The 21,485-nt window shown below is 35.5% G+C and overlaps 1 protein-coding gene across 1 annotated transcript in view; it reads left to right on the forward strand.

Moving 5' to 3' along the window:
* VTA1 (vesicle trafficking 1) overlaps positions 1–21,485 on the forward strand; it is a 69,654-nt gene that overhangs the window by 39,315 nt on the left and 8,854 nt on the right. The window contains exons 5-6 of the mRNA XM_058735475.1: positions 4,016–4,124; positions 16,846–17,019. Coding sequence (XP_058591458.1) covers positions 4,016–4,124; positions 16,846–17,019 — 283 coding nt within the window. The remainder of the gene's footprint in view (positions 1–4,015; positions 4,125–16,845; positions 17,020–21,485) is intronic.

Here is a 21,485-nt window from a genome sequence, read left to right on the forward strand (position 1 = left end):
TGGAGAAACTCAAGGTAGAGATAGGAAGGTCTATTTAAAACAGGTGGTTGGGGATGGCCTCACATTTAGCAACATTTAACAATGCCTTGAAAGATAAAGGGAATGAAATACAGAGATGTTCAGAAAGAGGCAAGAGAAAGTACAAACCTTTTGAAATAGTAAAGGAGGTCTGTTCAAGTTCAGGTAGTAGCAGTGAAGACTGGCTGAATCTGGAGTGAGAGAGATTAATGGGAGGTGAAGCTGGGGAAGGAGGAGTTCAGTGAGAATTGATAGGATTTAAGTGCTATTTTTAAAGTATTTCTATCACTCTAGTGGTCAAGTGTGGAAGTAGGGAGACCCATTAGTTCATTACTAAATAATCAAAACCAGAAGTAGTACTGTCTCAGACCAGAATTTGCAGTAGTAGATGCTGAGAAGTGGCTGGACTCTGGATATATTTTGAACAGAGAGCTAACAGACTCTAAAAGATTCGTTGGTAGATTGTAAGAGAAATTGAGGACTAAAAATGACTCCAGTGGTTTGGGCTTGAACAACTGCAGGAATGGAGTTGCCATTTACTGGCATATGGGGGAGCAAATTTAGTAGGAAAAGATCAGAAGTTGGTGTTGAACTTTGAATGTTTTCAACTCTCTGCCATACAAGTGAAATGTGCGGTGAATATAAGTCCTGACTTTCACTAGACAGAACTGAGCAGAAGATGCGAATTTGGGAGTTGGCCGCCTAAGGTGGTACTTAAAGCCATAAGAGTAGATGAGATCCTTCAGGTAAAGTGTCAGAAGAGAAGATGAGAAGTCCAAGCAAGAACTGAAGCCTCTGGCCTTCCCCACCCTGGAGCTAGAATCAGGAGCACCCTGCCAGGCAAAGAAAACCAGATGACCTTGATAACCCAGAAACCAAGTGAAAGGAGGTTGCAAAGAGGAGGAAGTGCTCAACTTTTCACTCTGATGGAGTCAAGTAAGATGACCTCTAAACTCTGGATTTTGCAAGAGAGAAGTATCTGTAACCTAGACAAAAGCAAGAACTTGACTGGGTGGGCTCAAGACCAAAATCCAAGAGGAAGAATTGGAGCATTCTTTTTCAAAGTGGCTTTTTGGTATGCTAATAGAGAATGTTTTCATAAGATTTCCCGTAGTTTAGGCTAAGAAGTTTTGTTACTGTATTTTCATGGGATTCTTAAATGCACCAGGTTTGAGAACCTCTGCTGTAGCCTGTGCTTGGTATTTGCTAACCATTCTTCAGTGTAACAAGTGCAAATGATTTAAAAATTAAATGGAAATTCTACTTACCACTGCTGACTCTAGTGGCCCAAATTTGCAGTTGTCCGTGATTCTCATCAATCCTGTAACAAAACAGGAACTTAAAGGCCAAGGACAAAAGTAAAAGTTCTTTTTGTAATTCCTGTTTCCCAGAAAGGATGTCTAATTAGCCAAAAAGAGTTAAAAGATGTCAAAAATATTGGCATCTTGAAAATTTCCTCTTAAAACATTGTTTTATATCTAGCATCCTTTATTTTAAAGAAAATAAAATTAAAAAGCAAATTCGTTTTAACAATTGCCAAAATTTTCTGTATTATATATTATAAGCTCCAGGTTGCAGGGGTGTTTTGAAAACAGTGCAGAATAAAAAACAAACTGTTGTATGGATTTATCTGCTCTGGGGAAATGTTTTTTTAATGTATATACTAAAATGAAGCCATCTTAGGTTAGCGTAACATTTTTAAACTTCACATACTAATGAAGGAACCCAATGTGGTTTAAATATTTACACTATTTGTACTATGATATTAGGAATGAAGGAACCTCCTGAGGTTAACACCATACAACTTAACCCAACTCAGTCTTTAGCATTAAATTATTTCATGCCAAGAATAATCTGTCCTATTCTTAAAGCTGAAGAAGGCAAGTTAAACTTTCTTAAGCAATTTATTCATTTTCTTTCAAAGGGGTCCTCTTTATATATACCAAAGTACAACCTATATAACATGCATTAAGTAGCTGACCTTTTTTTTTTTTTTTTTTTTTAATTTTTTTTAACGTTTATTTTTGAGACGGAGAGAAACAGAGCATGAACAGGGGAGGGTCAGAAAGAGGGAGACACAGAATCTGAAACAGGCTCCAGGCTCTGAGCTATCAGCACAGAGCCCGACGCGGGGCTCAAACTCACGGACCGTGAGATCATGACCTGAGCCGAAGTCGGCTGCTTAACCGACTGAGCCACCCAGGCACCCCTGGTAGCTGACCTTTTAAAGCTAGTGTTCCCTTATTTCATATATTCCTAAGTTGCAAAGTGCACTGTGCTAATTATAGCTTATTAAGGCAGCCCTGAATCGAGTGGTTGGCTTCACTGCAAAATAGTGTGACCTTGGGTAAACCATTTACTTTTGTATTGCCATTTCCTCATATTTATAATAACGGGATTGCAGAATCCTAAGAGAGAAAGGCGAAGGAAATATTACAGACTTTGGGTAGTACAAGTGCCACGTGTAGTAATGGAAGTTATTGCCCAGCTTTCACTTTGGATTCCAAAGTTCACACCTACTTTGTTCATCGTTATCCCCAGCACTCAGCATAGTGCCTGACTTGAATAAATGATAAATTATGTGTTGACTTGCTGGTATTCAGGGAGCCGGATAAGGAAGTAAACATTTGAACTGAGCCTAAGGAGACTTTTGTCAGAAGAGGAAACCATCTTAGATAGGGAGACTAGCATGAGAAAACACTGTAGGTGAGCCAGTCCTATCTGGACTCTGACCTTTTGTGTGATGAAGATGAGAACCAAACAGAAGAGAAATAGAGACTTTTTTCTCTAGAGTAACTGTGAAGAAATGAAAACTTTAAATGTGGATGCTTCTTTTGAAGAGCTTCTTTGTGAAGTAGAATAAATTATAATCATACCTGGAAGAAAATGGAAACCCTGTACAAAAGACTTTTTAGTAGAATATATGAGGATTGTTTGATAAGAAAAGGGAAATTAAATATGGTACGAATTCAGTAATCTGGGAGTTAACTTTTTTTTTTAGGTATCTATATAGTTATCTGTAGTAGGATCTAGATCATTTTGCATAAAAAACTAAGTATCTGTGCTGTGTGCAGTATTTCTATTTATTGGCGACTCAGTGGATCTTTGCAAAAGGCAAATTATAATTGTTTCCAACATAATGAAACCGCATACAAGTCGCCTGGAGATCTTGTTACGGTGCGGATTCTAATTCAGTAGGTCTGGGAGGTGCTTAAAGATTCTGCATTTCTAACAAGCTCCAGTCATGATTATCATAAAGGTCAGTTGGAATATAAACTAAAAATTACTAACCCATCCAAAATTCTAAAAGGTTTCACATTTATAAATTTTTGTCTTAATTTTATAGTGTGTAAGCATCAATTTGAAGGCAGGAAGGAAGAGGAGGCAACTCATAGGTTCTTTATTGATATTTTCAGTTCTTATAACAACCCCATGAGGTGTATTACTTTTCCCCTTTTTGGAATTGAGGTAACTGAGATTCGGAGGTGGTCAAAAAGTTAAAAGGTCAGATTTGCCTAGCTGTCTGTCTAGTGTCTGTTTTAACAACTGCATCATCTTATTTTTCTTTTTGTTTTCATAAACGTGTTTTCATAGATTTGTACGGATCAATTTTTTCTTCTTTGGTGGAAATAGTTGAATCTGTTGTTACTATCTTTTACATTTAATTTTAGAATTCCATTTAGCTTAGTTCTCCCCTGTCCATTAGAGTTACAAGTTTTGCTGGAAGGACACTCCCATATTTTCATTGCAGACCTTTTCTAAAATTAGAAAATCATAAAAGGGAACTAGGCATTTTGAGGAAGATAGCTTTTTATGGTCTGTCAAGCACCAGACAGCTGGTAGGATCCAGTGGGGAAAGGGGATTCTTTGCCATATTCTTGCAGAGATACAACATGCAAAAATGGGTTTTATCTGAGAAATACCATGTAGGTTATCACAAATGTATATTTTCATTTGACTTATTTGCTGCAGTCTAATACTAAAATATTCCTTCTAGAATGTGAAACACAGAAAGTATGCAAGGTGGAAGGCAACATATATCCATAACTGTTTAAAGAATGGAGAGACTCCTCAAGCAGGGCCTGTTGGAATTGAAGAAGATAATGGTATGTATTTATTTATCTAAGCAAAATGACTTAGCAGAATCATAATTGTTCCAAATATTATTACTCAAAGGTTTTGGAAGAAACTGTACACTTTTGTTTGTCGCGTTAGTTCTAAAATCTGTGAAAGTTAAGTGTGAAATCATAAATCTAGGGACAGTGAGAGATTAGGGCCAAACTGCTCTAATGTCTGTGTCAACAAAATGGCCTGCCTCTCTCCTACCTATAATCAGATTTTATTCCAACATAGAACAGGTAATCCATTTATAATTTATAAAATATTTCCAAACCACAAAGACACTGTTATTTTTTACATATCTATTTGAGGTAGATTTTTTTGGCAGAGGGGAAGATAGTACATTCACATGGTTCAAAAGTTATAGAGGATATAAAATATATGAAATGAGTTTCTCATTTCCACCACATCCCTCATTTGCCCAGATTCTACTAAAACCCAAATAAACATTATTTTCAGTTTTTGTGTACCTTTCCATATGATTTTTTATGAATTTACAAGTATATAGGAATATATATCCTCTTTTTTTTTTAAGGTTTTTATTTATTTTTGAGAGAAAGAGTGGGGGAGGAGCAGAGAGGAGGACAGAAAATCTGAAGCAGAGCCCATATCACCTGATTTCAAAAGTCTTATGCTAAGTGAAAGAAGCCAAACACAAAAGGCTAAATACTATATGATTGTATTGATATAACATCCCAGAGAAGGCAGTGCTCTGGGGACAGAAATCAGATAAGTGAGTACCTAGAGTGAGGGAGTGGATTTACTACAAAGGAACATGGGAAAGGTTTGGAGATGATGGGATGTAGTGGTTGTACAGTATATAAGTTCGTCAAAACTGTATACCCAAAAAGTAAGAATTTTACTGTATATAAATTATATATCACTAAACCTGCCTTTTGAAGACCAAAGGGGTTGGGGGGAGACAAAGAAAACCTTTGTGTTCTATTTATTTAGTATTCAGAAGACTGTTTAGAGTGTTATAATGCCACTTGGTGAGAAAGGTACACTGTGGTTTTGTATATGAATACTCTGTGTAAATGATTCTGTAGTCCACATCTTAGAGATGCAAGCTTTCATGCATTTCATGCTTTCATTTCAGGTTAATTTCTTGCTATCTATTCCTGAAACGCTCTTCATGATATGCCCTTAATCTAATGTTTTGTTTTGTTTTTAGTGTTTTTTAATGTTTATTTATTTTTGAGAGAGAGATAGAGCACAAGCAGGGGAGGGGAAGAGAGAGAGGGAGACACAGAATCTGAAGCAGACCCCAGGCTCTGACCTGTCAGCACAGAGCCAGACGTGGGGCTCGAACCCACAAACCGTGAGATCATGACCTGAGCCAAAGTCGGACACTCAACCGACTGAGCCACCCAGGCACCCCCTTATCTAATGTTTTAAATAGTCTTTTACACATAGAATTCTTCTTGTAATTATTTTATGTAATAAATACCTTGCATTCATATAGTGCCTTAAAACTTACAGATTATTTTCACATTTCTGAAGCCCTCAGAAATCCCTTAGGAATTGTTACTACTATTTTACAAAGGAGGAAGTTGAGGGGCTTGGGCCTGCCTAAGGACTTAGAACCTCACAGAGGAGAACTAGAACTTGAGCCTTGGCCCACTTACTCGGAGTCCTGTGTTTTTTACATTCTTCCTTTCCTACTTTAATATCGACTGTAGTCCAGAATGTTCTATGTCAGGCCTACTGTTAACAAGCGTCCATGGGAAAATAGCATCCTCAGGCTACAAAGCAAGAGTAACCACAATGTGGCATCAACCTACTTTACCATTTCTCCCTCCTAAAATACTCATCTTTCTTTACTTATCTCAATCCTGTCTGTGATATTTTCTCCTCCATCTGAATTTCTGCAGAGCTATTTTGTTTATATATGTTTGTAAAGTCTTTATAAAATACATAGCATTTAATAAAGTATCTTCATAATTTATGTTAATTTTTATCATTTATGGGGCACTTGCTAGGTATTAGGCACTGTGCTAAGTATTTTATGTATATAATTTAGTTCTCAGAGTTTCTGAAGGTAGCTGCACATCCCTGTCCAAGCTCTAATAACTAGTTAATGAAACTCAGTATTGGAACCCAAATCTTTCTAATTCTGAAGTCCGTACTCTTGTTATACATTTAAGCAGATGCATTTTTTCCTTCAACCAGTTTGACATTAGATAACAAGACAATACATATTTGTCTTCCCCACTGAGTGTTACAAGAAAATTTCTACGTCAGCCAGTCAACATAACTGTTAATTTAACATTCTCTTGAGAGCATAGTACCAACATTATGAGGAACACTTCTGTGCTTTAGACATGATGTAGAGCCCTAAATTTGGAATGAACTCCCACTTCCCAGGATATACCTTTGTACTTAGATTTTTTAAATGTAATTTTCTTCATTCATTTTTGAAGAAAATTTTTTTAAATGTCACTTAAATTTGTTTTAATGTCATTTTTTAAAAGTCATTTATCAGCTAATGCTGAGTACCAGGGATAGTACGAGGGATAGATACCAGGGAGTACCAGAGATAAATAAGAGACATGGTCCTTTACTTAGGAGCTTACAAGCTCCTTAGAAGCTTAGCTCCTTTACTTAAGAGCTTACGTCCTCATGGGGAGCAATAGGTTTAATAAGCAGTTATAATAAATACATGATAGTAAGAGATTGTGCTTATTGAGTCTCCAAAGAGAAGTTGAATTAAGTCAGGTAAACAAAAAACAAAGGATGAAAAAAGCATCTTCCAAAGCAGCAGGGAGGCCAGTTGAGAACTGGCTGGACTATAAGTATTGTTTGGGGGGAGGAGCATTTTGGGGAGTGAGTTGAAGGATAATTCTGCATATTGTGAGATGAATTCAAGGGCTATTAATGACCTAAATTATAAATAACAAAAGCCTGGGTGAGATATTGGCCATGAGGATAAACAGAAGGAAGTGTAATCAATAGAACGTAGAATACTTCAGTGACAGAGGAAATGGAAGATGATCCCTAAGTTTCCAGCCTTTCAAAGAAATGACTAATACAACATGAGCAGGTTTGGTGGGGAAAATTAAGAGAAGACACTGAGATAGTCATGTGATTACTACTTGGAGAAGTCGCAAGTGGCAGATCTTCTTCCAAAGATTGCAGGAGAAGGTTCTGGGCTAAAGGTAGAACTTTGGAGTTGTCAGCCTGAAAGCAAGAGATGAAACCAAAGTAAAATGTTGGATCACCCATGGAGAATGGATAGCTTAGGACCTAAGGCCAGAGATGGAAACTTTCTTCATGTTCAGTAATTACATTAAATTGGAAAACGAAGCTGAACCACTTCTATTATCTGATTACATTTAAGGTGCCTTTTACACATTATTTGTAGTAAGTTTACTCATGTTCTAGTTCTCATTACGTTCAAACATTTGGTTGGAGACACTTTACTTCTTGTATATGGTATACATATATTCTTAAATATACCATGAAAATATCTTTTTTGTTCTAAACATTTTATTTTTTCAGTACTATTTCAAATGTGTCATTTTAGGTACATCAAAATGCCTAACAAATAATCAGTGTTATTTTTTGACATTCTTTCAGTATCAGTGACTTCTCTAATATTAACATTTTTAACTTTTGCCCTTGAAAGTATTACATTTTGATTATTATCATGATCACTTTTGTTCTGAAATGGTTTCTTTTAGGTTCTATAATACTACCTTAGTAGAATATTAGATTTATATAATTTTTGTTGTGTTTTCCAAAAGTTGGCTTAAGTGGAGCTTGTAATTTCTATTCGTTACTTTTATTCTGTTTTTGTGGAGCTTCTAGATAGTAGAAAATGATGAGTTACAGAATACCAGTAATAAATCCTTTAAAATATGAAGAGTTTTTTTCACTCTATGCTTTTTCAAAACAACTTAAAATGTAACCTGGTGGCATAATCAGTGTCAATGTCATAACCTCTAACAGTATATGCTCAGAAGTGGTTTATGGCTCTACCAGAGGATGTCCTTAAATCTGAATGTGTAAGAGAAAAGTCGTCTTTAAACTGTGATTTTCTCAATGTACCATTATATTCTCTAGTGTTCTTAAATTAACTCCTGACTTACATAAAAAGTATTACATTTAACAAAAGTCTAATTCTCTGGAATTTAATTTCTAGTAAAAACGTTTAAAAAAAAAAGTAGATACCACACCTTAGTTAGAGTAAGAAAAAAGAGAAATATACTTACTCCTGAAAATAGTACTGTATGGAATTAAGCCCATAAAGAAGCCACATGCTTAGTACAAAAATAGCATTCTAGGGAAAAGGCTCAACTGAAGGGAATTCTGTTAACATTCAAACTCTAGGTTTTCATGTCCATTTGAATTCAGTATCTGCAAAATGGTATTACTTCTGACTGGTCATTATTAACCTATACTCCAGCAATAAAAACTAAAGAAGGTAATTACATATTTCATATTTCTAGTGATTTAAAATTACTCTCTTTCAACAAACCATAAGATACAGTTAACCTCAGCATTTTTTAGCCTCGATAAATATTTGCTCTTAAGACCTGTAGTTGAAGAATATGAGAGATATAAAATAAGTCAATACATTATGAATCTAAAATGTAATCTTAAAGTGTCCTAATCTAGTGTTAATGTTATAACTTTAACAGTATCTTCTCAGAAATGGCTTATGGCTCTACAAAAGGATATAATTTTACAAATACACATTTTTTGAAGAATTTGAAAATAAATTGGAGATACACTCTTTTACTTCTAAATATTTCAAATATTAAGTTTGATCAGTTGATTCAGTAATCTCCTTGGTGGCGTTTTGTGTCCAAGATCCAGTCTAGAATCAACCCATTACATCTACTTTTCATGTCTCCTTAGTCCCTTTCACCTGGAATGGTTCTTCAGCCTTTGTAGGTGTTTCTTGGCCTGATGTTTTTGAAGAGCACAGGCTAGTTACTTATAGACTGTCCCTCATAATTAGATTACTATTATGCATTTTTAGCAGAAATACTCCAGAATGAGATTGTGTTCCTTACCTCCCATTGGAAGTGTATAATATGGTGACATATTGGTGAAATAATGGTGATATTAACTGATCACTCAGATAATGTGGTATCCTCTGGGTTATTATACTTTAAAATAATTTTCCCTTTGTTATTAATAAGTTGTTTGTGGAAGATACTTTGAGGCTATGTAAATACCCTATTTTTAATGGAATATTACCCCACCATCGTTAGCATCTACCAATGATTTTCTAACACCATTATTCCTTCTATATTAATAAGTTGGCATTATACTGTAAGAGTGTTCCTATCTCTTTCATCTGTGTATTTACTCATTTAATTATTTATGTCAGTATGGGCTCATGAATTTATATTCAGTGATTATAATCCATTACTATCATCTCTTTTTATGATGGTCAAAATTGTCCCAGATTCAGACAGTGGGAGTTTTTCAGTCTGGCTCCTGTGTCCTTTTTGTGTGTTTCTGTCGTTCTTGGTGGTATACAGTTCTCGCTTTCTGACACATCAGAATGCTACAAGTGCATCTAGTTCTTTTTTTGACCCAGCACTAGAATCAGCTTTTTCTTTAAAGAGCCCTTGGGGGCACCTGGGTGTCTCGATCGGTTGAGTGTCCGACTTCAGCTCAGGTCATGATCTCGCGGTCCGTGAGTTCGAGCCCCGCATCGGGCTCTGTGCTGACAGCTCAGAGCCTGGAGCCTGTTTCAGATTCTGTGTCTCCCTCTCTCTGTGACCCTCCCCCGTTCATGCTCTGTCTCTCTCTGTCTCAAAAATAAATAAAAACGTTTAAAAAAAAAAAATTTAAAGAGCCCTTGGTCCTTTTTACTGGAGAATGGAAGCCAAGACCTGGGAACCTGGGCATGATAGGCACTAGGTGTCTGCATTGCTGCTGATATACCATTGCTTCTAGGCCTTCTCAGAACACAGAGCAAGGGAGACACACACACACACATACACACACTATTTTCATTCTTCAACACTAAGTATTCTAGCTTTCATTAGCTTCAGTTTAGTCATCCATTTACTCATGTCTGGAAAACAAATGATAGAGTCAGAATTGGTAATCTGTACCACTGTAAAAAAGCAAAGATAGAAATTAAAGTTAACCTGTTTACTTAGAGTAATTCAGTGACTCGGTGACTTTTGACACACATCCCTCTAAATAAATAATATTTCCATTACCTCTCAAAATTCCTCATACTCTTTCCCAGTCCATTCCTACCTTGAGAAGCAACTGATTTAGTTGTTTGTTTAATCAAAATTTAGTTTTACCTGACCTGGAGCATTGTGTAAATGGAGTCATACAATATTCTTTTGCACCCAGCTTCTTTCTCTCAGCATCACATCTGTGAGATTCATCTATGTCTTGTGTATGAGTAATCCATTCTTTTTTACAGCTGAGTAGTAGTTCACTTTGTGGATACAAATAATTTATTTATCAGTTCATCTGCTAATGAATATTTTAGCTGTTTCTAGTTTGAAGTTATGAAGAATTAAGCTTCTTGACACTTAAATACATGACATTTAAATGCAAATACAGGGGCGCCTGGGTGGCTCAGTCGGTTAAGCGGCCGACTACGGCTCAGGTCATGATCTCGCGGCCCGTGAGTTCAAGCCCCGCGTCAGGCTCTGTGCTGACCGCTCAGAGCCTGGAGCCTGTTTCAGATTCTGTGTCTCCCTCTCTCTCTGACCCTCCCCCGTTCATGCTCTGTCTCTCTCTGTCTCAAAAATAAATAAACGTTAAAAAAAATTTTTTTAAATAAAATAAAATAAAAAAAATAATAAATGCAAATACATGTGGTTTTTGACATACTTCACATTATATGTGAACACATGGCATGTGTTCCATTGCTCTGGGTCAATAGCTGGAGCAGAATTGCTAGGTTATATATGTTTAATTTTTAAGGAATTCCCAAACTATTTTTAAAGTCATTGTACCATTTACACTTTCATCAGCCATGTATTAGAGTTTCTGTAATTCTATGTCATTGCTAACACTTGGTATTGTTAGCATTTTTAAATTTAGCCATTCTGACCCATGTAAAGTGACTCTCCATTGTGATTTAACTTGCATTTTCCCAATGACTAAATGTTATTGAACTCTGTTAAATGTACTTATTTGCTTTTCCTATATCTTTATTGGTGAAGCATCTGTTTAAATCTTTTGCCTATTCTTTTTTGTTGTGGTAAGATATACATAACATAAAATTTACCATTTAGTTATTTAATTGTGTGGTTCAGTGGCATTAAATACATTCATCTTGTTCAGTTTATCATCACCATGTATCTCCAAAACATTTTTCATCTTCTTAAATTGAAACTCTGTACCCATTAAACTGTAAGTCCCCTTTCCACTGTGGATCCCCAGCCCCAGGTCACCACCATTCTGTCTTCTGTATCTGTGGATTTGACTACTCTAGGTACCTCATACATGTGGAATCATACAGTCTCTGACCTTTTGTGACTGGTTTCTTTCATTTATTGTAATGTATTCAAGGTTCATCCTTTTTTTTTTTTAACATTTAATATTTTGAGAGAGAGAGAGAGAGAGAGAGACAGAGTGTGAGTAGGGGGCAGGGGGGACAGAGGGAGAGGGAGACACAGAATCCAAAGCAGGCTCCAGGCCCCACACTTGTCAACACACAGCCCGACATGGGGCTTGAACTCATGAACCGTGAGATCATGACCTGAGCTGAAGTTGGACGTTTAACTGACTGAGCCTCCAGGCACCCCAAGGTTCATCCATGTTATAGGATGTTTTAGAATTTCATTCCAAAGGCTGAATAATATCCCATTGTATGCATGTACACATTGTATTTATTCATCTAGTGGTGTACATTGTGATTGTTTCCACATTTTGGTTGTTGTGAATAATGCTATGAACATTAGTATACTTGCCTATTTTTAATGGAGTATCTGTCATTCTAGTATTGATTTTTTTTATAAATTATGAACATAAGTCCTTTGTCACATACATGTTTTACCAATATTGACTCCCAGTCTGTTGCTTACCTTGTTCTTTTAATTATCTTTTAAGTACAAGAATCTTTAATACTGATAAGTATAATTTATAATTTTAGAAAATTTATGGCTATTTCTTGTGTCCTGCCCAGTCTTTTTTTCTACCTCAAAAATTCTTTTATATATATTTAATCATGAAGATTTGTAGTTTGCATTTTTACTTTTAGGCTTGTGAGAGACCTTAAATTTTTTTGTGCACGTGGTGTGAGGTAGGGATTCAGGATTCTTTCCCCCATAAGGGTATCCTATTATTTCATCACCAGTTGTTACACATTGTCAGAAATTCAGTTAATTGTGTGATTCTATTTCTGGACTCTGTTTGGTTACATTGGTATATTTTTTTGTCTATACTAATAGCACACTGCCTTCCATCTTTTTACAGTAAATCTTGAGGTCAGCTGGCAGAAGTCATCCCCCTGTTCTGGTATCTCCTTTATCCACATGTTCTTAGCTGTTCTGTGTCCTTTGAGTTTCCACATAAAGTTTAAAGTAGGTTTTTTCAGTTTCTGTTAAGAAAAAAAAAACCTACTGGAATTAGGAGTGATATTACATTGAATTTATACATCAATTTAGAGTGAATGTATACCTTAACAAAGCTGAGTCTTTAATTGTACGAATATGATACATTTTTCCATTTATTAAGCCTGCATTAATTTTTATCAACAGTATTTTGTATTTTTCAGAGTATAGATTTTGAACCTCTTTTGTTAATTTCCAAGAAATGTGTTTTTTCATTCCCTTGTTTACTTCTAATATGAAATACAGTTGATTTTTGTATAATGTTGTATCGTACAACCTTGCTAAATTTACTTGTTAGTTGTGGTTGCTTTGTAGATTCCTTGAGAGTTTCTGTGTAGGTAATGTTATCTGTAAGGAGAGACAGTTTTGCTTCTTTCTTTCCAATCTTTATGTCTTTTCTTTCTTTTTCTTGTCTGTTGCACCAGCAATGATATTTATGTGTGTGGTTTTGTTTTGTTTACGGCCCGTCTCATCTAAGGAGTCCCCTCCCCCCCCCCCCCCCAAGCCCCACTTCCAGGGAACTGAAAACTTTTGTTTTAAAGGAAGGTTAAACTTTATCAAGTGCTTTTTATGCATTTATTGAATTATCATATGGTTTTTCTTTCTTTATTCTGTCAATATGAATGACATTGATTGATTTTCAAATGATAAATCAATTCTGCACTCCTTGGTAAACACCATTTGGTCATGATGTGTAATGTCTTTACAATATATAGCCAGGTTTGGTTCTCACACTAAGGATCTTTGTATATGTGTTCACATTTATGAGGTGTGCTATCAGAGTTAGACCAGCCTCATAAATAAGTTGACAGTGATTCCTATTCCTGTTTCCTGAATGTGTTTGGATAAGATAGATATTATCTCTTACTTAAATGTTTGATAGAATTTGCCACTTTATCTAGGCTAGGCATTTTCTTTATAGAAAGTTTTTTTGCTGTGAGTTCAATTTCTTCAATAGATACCAAACTATTCAGATCATTTCTTCTTGGGTAAGTCTTGGTAGTTTGTGTCTGTATTTTTCATAATGATGATAATCATACAGACATTGAAAGGATAATGACATTTCCCTTAGATTGTGTAAATCATTGACTTTATATTTCCTTTCTTTCCTCATTATCCTTTTAATATCTGAAGAATGTGTATTGATAGTGCCTCTTTAATTACTAATATTTATATTATCCATTTCTCTGTCCTTTTTCTAATCTGGTTATTTTTCAGTTTTTTTAATTGTTCTAATATCTTTATTTTCTATTTCCTTTATGTTTGTTTTTATATTATTTTTTCCTTCTTTGTACTTGAGATTTAATTTTCTTTTAGTTTTGATTTTGTAGCTTTTTAAGAGAAAATGTAGACTTTTTATTTTAAGCTTTTCTTCTTTATTGGAAAAAGCACTTAAAGCATCATTTATCTTCCCTGTGGGGACTGATTTAATGACATCTCACAAATTTTGATATCATTTAATTCAAAATATTTATTTCCTTTGTTCTTTGAGAGATGGATTATTTAGAAATATGTTGTATAATTTAAAAATATTTGGGACTTTTCTTTTTGATTTCTAGTTCAATTCTCTTTGGTCAGGGAACATACTTTGCAAGATTTCAATATATCAGAGTTTACTAAGATTTATTTCATGGTACAAAATATGATCTGTCTTGGTGAATATGCTACTTGCATTTGAAAAGAAAATATTCTGCATTTATTTGTGTGGTGTCCCATGAATGTGAGTCATAGAAGCATATTAAAGTTTCAACTGTGAGGATTTTACTAGTTCTGTCAGGTTTCGTTTCATTTTTATTAGGCACATACACCTTTATAATTGTTTGATTTTTTTTTTAATGACTTCACCTTTTTATCATTATGAAACATCTCCTTGTATCTCTACTAGTATTCCTTGAAATGAATCCTATTGTGTCTATTATTGGATTTAGCCATTTCAGCTTTTACTTGGTATTTACATAGTATATCTATCATTTTAGTATAAACATATCTGAGTCTTAAAGCATATAGGGTTTGTTTTTCATTTTTTAAAAAAGTTATTTATTTTGAGAGAGAGAGCAAGAAGGGAAGGGGGAGAGAAAGAGGGAGAGAGAGAATCCAGAGTGGACTCCATGCTGATAGTGCAGAGCACGACTCAGGGCTCAAACTCACAAACCGTGAGATCATGACCTGAGCTGAACCCAAGAAGTCAGGCACTTAACTGACTGAGCCACCCAGGCGCCCCTTTTTTGTTTGTTTGTTTGTTTTTTGTTGTTGTATTTTGTATCGGCCAACATCAGCCTTCAAAATAATATTTGGTCCATTTAATGTAATTATTTCTATAGCTAGATTTAAGCCTATTATTTTTACCATTTGTTTTCTGTTAGTCCTGTTTTTGTCCCTCTTACAGTTTCTTTTCTCTGGTGAGTTTTTCTTCTTTCATTATGACTATATTTTTTTCTGTGATTCTGAACATATTTATAATACCTGCTTTAAAGTGATTATTTATTTATGTGTTTATTTATTTATTTATTTTACTAATTTTGGTATCTGGGTCTTTGTGGTCTATTTCTATAGACTCTCTTTTTCTCCTGACTCTGGTCACATTTTCTTCCTCCCTCCCACCCATATTTCTATTAATTTTTATTGCTGATCCCCTCTTGTAGCTCCTTTGCATTTTGTTATCTTCCCCTGCAAGTTCTTGCTTACTGTTCTAATGGCAGTTAACTTGCCTGAACTCGAACACCGTCCGTCTTTCACCTTTAAGGCTGTTGCCTTTACCAGGACCCTCAAGAATCTCTCTGGACTGTGCGTGCATAATTCAGGGTCCTACAGCATTTAGTTGGGGTTCATACACATATTTCAAGGCTCACTTCTGTCCAGTTCTTTCTTTTGCTCAGACTGTTGAGTGCTGCAGGTGAAAAGCCACATGAAAGCAAACCTTGCCTGGTGAGATTTCTTCTCCTGGGGGCCATCTTCACCCTGGTTTCTTCCAGCTTTTAGTCACTTTCTAGTGCCTTTAAACATTGGACTGAGAGGTTCCTTCCTATCTTTCATTTAGGATGAATTAATGTTACAGTTCTCTAATAGAAGAGAAAATTATTTTAGTGTATATAAAATATAAATACATGTACACGGTTACTTAGTAACATATATTTCAGAGTAGGTAGAGTTTTTTGGTTGCTTAAAATTATCTGCATTGGATATATAATGTGGCTATGATCAGACAAAAATGTTATTTAAAAAGTTGATAGGAAATAAATTGATTTCAGAAATCTGTTGCTCTAGTTTGCATTTCAAATTACTAAGATTCCCAAAAGTGGCTAATTGTCATTTTTTTTCTTTTCTTTTTTTTTTTTTTTTTTTGATGTTTGTTTATTTTTGAAAGAGGGAGAGAGCATGAGCAGTGGGGGGGGGGCAGAAAGAGAGGGACACAGAGGATCTGAAGCAGGCTCTGTGCTGACAGCAGAGAGAGCCTGATATGGGGCTCAAACCCATGAACCATGAGATCATGACCTGAGCCAAAGTCAGCCGCTTAACTGACTCAGCCATCCAAGCGCCCCACTAATTGTAATTTTTAAATAGACTGTCAATATTTAACTTTCCCAAGGTAGTTATCAAATTCAGCTAATAATATAGTATATTTTAAGTCTGTACCTCAAAACTTCTCAACACAAGTCTCTTACTACTCCTTTCTGTGCAGGTAGCTCAATGTGAAATTTCATTTTCTTTGTTTTTGTTGATGAACCTAATACTTGAACAACAAACACACAGGTAATCATTTTATAGCTAGTGTAAACAACAAATGCTGAGTAAAAGGCTGCTGTCAGAAAAATAAAGTTCTTACGGATAGCATTAAATGTGACATGTTTTGCCAAAAATACCCTGTTTTTCGTGAGTTTAAAGAAAACTGATTTTTAAGAAAAATATACTATATGCAAAGATTTTATATAATTGTAAAAAGTCTTAACTTGAAAGAAGTGACAATCATATTGTCAGGCACAATTAAGTGTTTCAAAAAAAGAAAACAGTTAAAACTAGTATTTTAAGAGATAAAGCCTGCTTATCGACTGCATTAAAGAGAATTGCCTTTGAAGGTCTGTCTTATCTGTATAGCGAGATAAGAATATTTGGCGTGTTTACTTCAAAATACCTAATTTCGCTTTACATATATATTATATGATAGATGTTGAAGAAAATGAAGATGCCGGGGCCACACCCCTGCCTACCCAGCCACCCCGGCCTTCATCCTCAGCTTACGACCCAGGCAGCGTGCCGTCCAGCAGCTTCACGGGAATCCAGATCCCCCCCGGTGCACACGCTCCAGCCAACACGCCAGCGGAAGTGCCTTCCAGCGCAGGTAGGAAGTTCAAGTTAACCAGTTTTGAACTCTTCCTTTCATAAACAAGAACCGCACTTTTCCTCGTGTTTATGCCTCATAGTGATGGTCATAAAACATGGCAAGATCTTTAAATTCTATTTGAACCCACAAAAAATGTTAAATCCTTTTTGTTGAAGTTTTAATAGTAATTGTCTTTTCTTTTGAGAAATGATAAAACGTTTACATATGTTACTATTAACTTTGCATATTTTATTACTAAGAACTTCTGTGCTTTTCATGAGTCATATTTTCTTTTTTTCCTCTCCCTTTTTTTGCCCTTTAGTGTTGTTCAGGATTAGCAGTGAGGTGAGCTGGTCTATTACAGGAAGTGTTGGTCAGCGTCCCACTGTATGAGCAAGATTTCATTTTTCTTGCTTTATTTCCTTAGGACCTGACCTCTGCCCTCAACATAGACATTATTGATGGAGGGAGCAGGCACTGAGGCACAGAATCTCAATAGCAGTGGAATCACAGACAACTGAAAACAGGGGATTTGGGTTGTTTCCTTTAATATTACAAACAGTTGACTAAAGGAAAAAAAGGGAAGTGATAACTACTATCCTTGAATAAATCAGTATCATAGGTCTGTGCTTTCATGGAAGAGATCTGACAACACTAGTCTCTAGTAATGTCAATGTCAGTAAATGAAAGATACTTTTAAAAATTGCAGACATGTACTTGCATTGTTGACAAAAGATCACCCTTACTTTTCAAATAGAAGGGCATTTAAAACCATAATTTAATATCTTGATTTTTTTCCAAAAATTATTCTTACAATATTTCTTTTATCTCCGCATAATCTATGGTAGTAAACTGTACAAACATTTCAAAATATATTTTTTAATGTTTATTTATTTTTTGGTAGCATGCGTGTGAGCAAGGGAGGGGCAGAGAGAGATTCCCTGCTGTCAGCACAGAGCCTGACATGGGACTCAGTCCCACAGATGAACCGTGAGATCATGACCTGAGCTGAGATCAAGGGTCAGACGCTTTAACCAACTGAGCCACCCAGGCGCCCCCAAACATTTCAGAATATTTGATCGATAGGAAAGTCATCCTTTGAGCCCCATTAATAACACATCATTACTTCATTGACTTTTAAATTTTCAGCCTCAGTTTACCCAAACCATTCTAGGTTATTTTGCATGAGTTGACCACTGTCTAAAAGTGTTCTACTTGACCATTGTAGTGCCAGTTATTGTTAGTTTCTTTCCTCCTATTTTAAAACTTTTTTAGCTTTAGGGGCACCTGGTGGCTCAGTCAGTTAAGTGTCCGACTTTGGCTCAGGTCAGGATTTCCTGCTTCAGATCCTCTGTCCCCACCCCTCCCTGAGCCTCTGTCTCTCTCAGATAAATAAAAGAAACAAACAAACAAAAAGAAAACCTTTAAAACTTTTAGTTTTATATTACCTGCAAATATTGCTGTCATTTTTGTCTTGAAGAATATTGATGAATGTGGTCATTTTAACACTGACCTCTTTTGTGTCACCATTCTGCATATTTTAATCTGACTTTGTTTTATGGTCTGTATGATGACTTTAATAGCACACCAATTTGAGTTTGTTCTGTAAGTATCATGGAACAGAATTATAAATATTTTCTTTTCTTTTAGAAATACTCAATATTTTCGGGTAGAACAACATAAGCAACACCACCAACTACTTCTATGTATTTGCTTTAGGTTAATACTATTCTAATTATACTACTGAATTTAAACACTAACCAGGAGCCTCAGACACACCAGTTTTAGAAAATAAAATGCATTTTGAAGTCAAATTGTATTGGTTATTAGTGCCTACCCCTTGCTAAAGCACAGACTCAACTGTTATACAGCTTCTCCTAACCTAGGTTTTGCCTCTTTCTAAAATGAAATTAACCATACTCTCATACTGATTTTAATTATTAAAGGGGAAAAAGGTTGAAAATTCACTACTACTATGCCTAACACAAAATCAGTGTTCAGCAAATTAGTTTCCTTTTCCTTTTTTTTTTTTTTTTTTTTTCGCTTCCTTCCTATTTCTGTGCCAAAGACAGGGTATTTAGCAGCATGCTAATGAACACTTAAAACCATTTTGTGAATCAAGGGAAGTGTCACCTTTGGGGGTAGGATATTGACCTTAAAAAAAGTTGCACAAGGGGTGTTGGTTTAGACAAAATATCTTTGGGCAGAATTCTGTATAGGCATATATTTGTATATTTAATATATAGTTCTACAGTACATATATAGAAGAGGGAAAGCATATTTCTAGTAGGAAGGCTGAATTAGGTTTGGTACAACAAAAGTGATCAAATATTAGTAGTTTCATACGTTCAGACTAACAATATCTCCTGCTTAGAATATCCATGACATACGTAAACATAGATATCGAGGTAGTTTTCTGTTAGGAAGTTTTCTGGCATAAGCAGTTAATTTTGATCCAGTTAACTGGCATAAACCTTATTTATTTTATTTTATGTTTTCTCTTTTGTTCCTCAGAGTGAGCACATAAAACCAAAAGCCTTGGAACTTATTTAGGTTGAGGTTCTCTTGTGTTACTTTATATACACTCTAAATAGACTTAGCATTTAAATAATTGCCATAGCTATTTTATAAGTTAATTCTTACAGCAACTATATTAGAAATTGTTGTCTCTTATTTACATACTGTAAAGAAATTAAGCAATTGTCCCATGAAAACAAATGTACAGGCATACCTGTTAGTGACAGAACTAGAAACTGAACCCGTGTCTTTCTGATTTTGTTTTTGGCACCTCCTTTCTGTCTCTTCCTCCAAGGAACTAAAACCCTGTTAAATCAAAATCTACTTTTCCCATATAGTAATTTACCCCTTAATACTGGTTTAAGATTTTGGAATCTCCTCTTAGCGGGCAGATTTTTTTTTCTATTATATTTAAAACAGTTAAAAAAAAAAAAAAGTCCACAGTTGCCTAATAGCAAATGAAATAACATTTCTAGTTTATAAATATAGCAGATGTTTCCCCTCTTACTCACTTTAAGATTGATTTACTTTCCCTCATATAAAGATCCAGGATGCACTTTTATCAAAGGGAAATCCTTAAGATAGCTGAAAAGAATAGTATGTACTAATATACGGTTTTTAGTTCTTCCACAAAAACGCACCGAGGTGCAAGGAGGGCAGCGATAACGTTTGTTTAAGCAGGGGGAGTGTTTGCCTCTTGTATTTAACCACTGTGGACTATCAGAAGTAGGTGATGGAGCAGATGGTTTTTCCTTTCTCTTGAAACATACGCTTTACACAGCCTGTCAGTGCTCAGGAAGAAGAGCTCAGTAATAAATCTAAATAGATTAAATATTAGAACTGTCTTATAATTAATGCTAGCCTTTTGATGATAAATGTAGCTCAGCACATACAGAGATCAAAAACTTAGCGCTTTTATTGTTGTTCTTTTAAGTATCAGCACTGCATTTGAGTTCTCCTATACAGCTTTCAAAGTTGTTAATATTTTGTCCTAACCATTTCAATCAATGCTATTTTCCGTGATTATACTGAGGTTTTACTCAACCCAATCCTCCCATTTTCTTACCTCTGCTTACAGTGTTCCTTGTAGATAGCATGTCTTTTCTTTGCCTCTCCAAATGTTACTCTTTAGGGTTATACTTTTTGGATAATCTTCTAGTTTTCTAACCACCTATTATTTCTCCCTTTTCAGAATCCCCACATCATGTAGGCAGTAGAACAATTCAATACTTAATTAGACATTTTTTAATGTTTAATTCTTGAATGTATATTAATGCCATTTAATAAGCTATGTAACCATCTACTTAAAAATTAACCAGAAGTTACTTGTTAATACCTCTTTTTGTTAAATAACAGAAGGAAGGAAATTTCCAACACAGTTCTGCTTTCCCCAGGAATGTTTTTATGGTCACATCACTCCAGCATATTGCAGTCTTGGGGGCTGTGATCCATTTATGAATTGACAAACGAGACCTTTCCAAATCCCAAAAGAAAGAAAGAAAGAAAAATAGATTTGGGCATCTCGAAAAAAAAGTAACATAAACCACAAGCTATTTTTACAAATTTACCAAGTATTTATGAGGGGCGCCTGGGTGGCTCAGTCAGTTAAGCGCCTGACTTCGGCTCAGGTCATGATCTCACGGTCTGTGAGTTTGAGCCCTGTGTCGGTCTCTGTGCCGACAGCTCAGAGCCTGGAGCCTGCTTTGGATTGTGTCTCCCTCTCTCTCTGCCTCTCCCCCACTTGTGCTCTGTCTGTCTGTCTGTCTCTCTCACTATCAAAAATATATAAAATGTAAAAAAACAAAACAAGTATTTATGAGCTTGTGTTGGGCCTGTACACTAGGTCCCCCTGGGAACATGTCATGATGGCTGCCAAAGGACACCCCTTGGCTCATGCATCAGGACAAATGGAGGCAGTATCTTCTTACTGCTGCGTGAGGCGCTGAACAGCCTGTGTTGTCAGTTCA

The sequence above is a fragment of the Neofelis nebulosa genome, chromosome 6, assembly GCF_028018385.1.
Source record: "Neofelis nebulosa isolate mNeoNeb1 chromosome 6, mNeoNeb1.pri, whole genome shotgun sequence".
Lineage (NCBI taxonomy): Eukaryota > Metazoa > Chordata > Mammalia > Carnivora > Felidae > Neofelis > Neofelis nebulosa.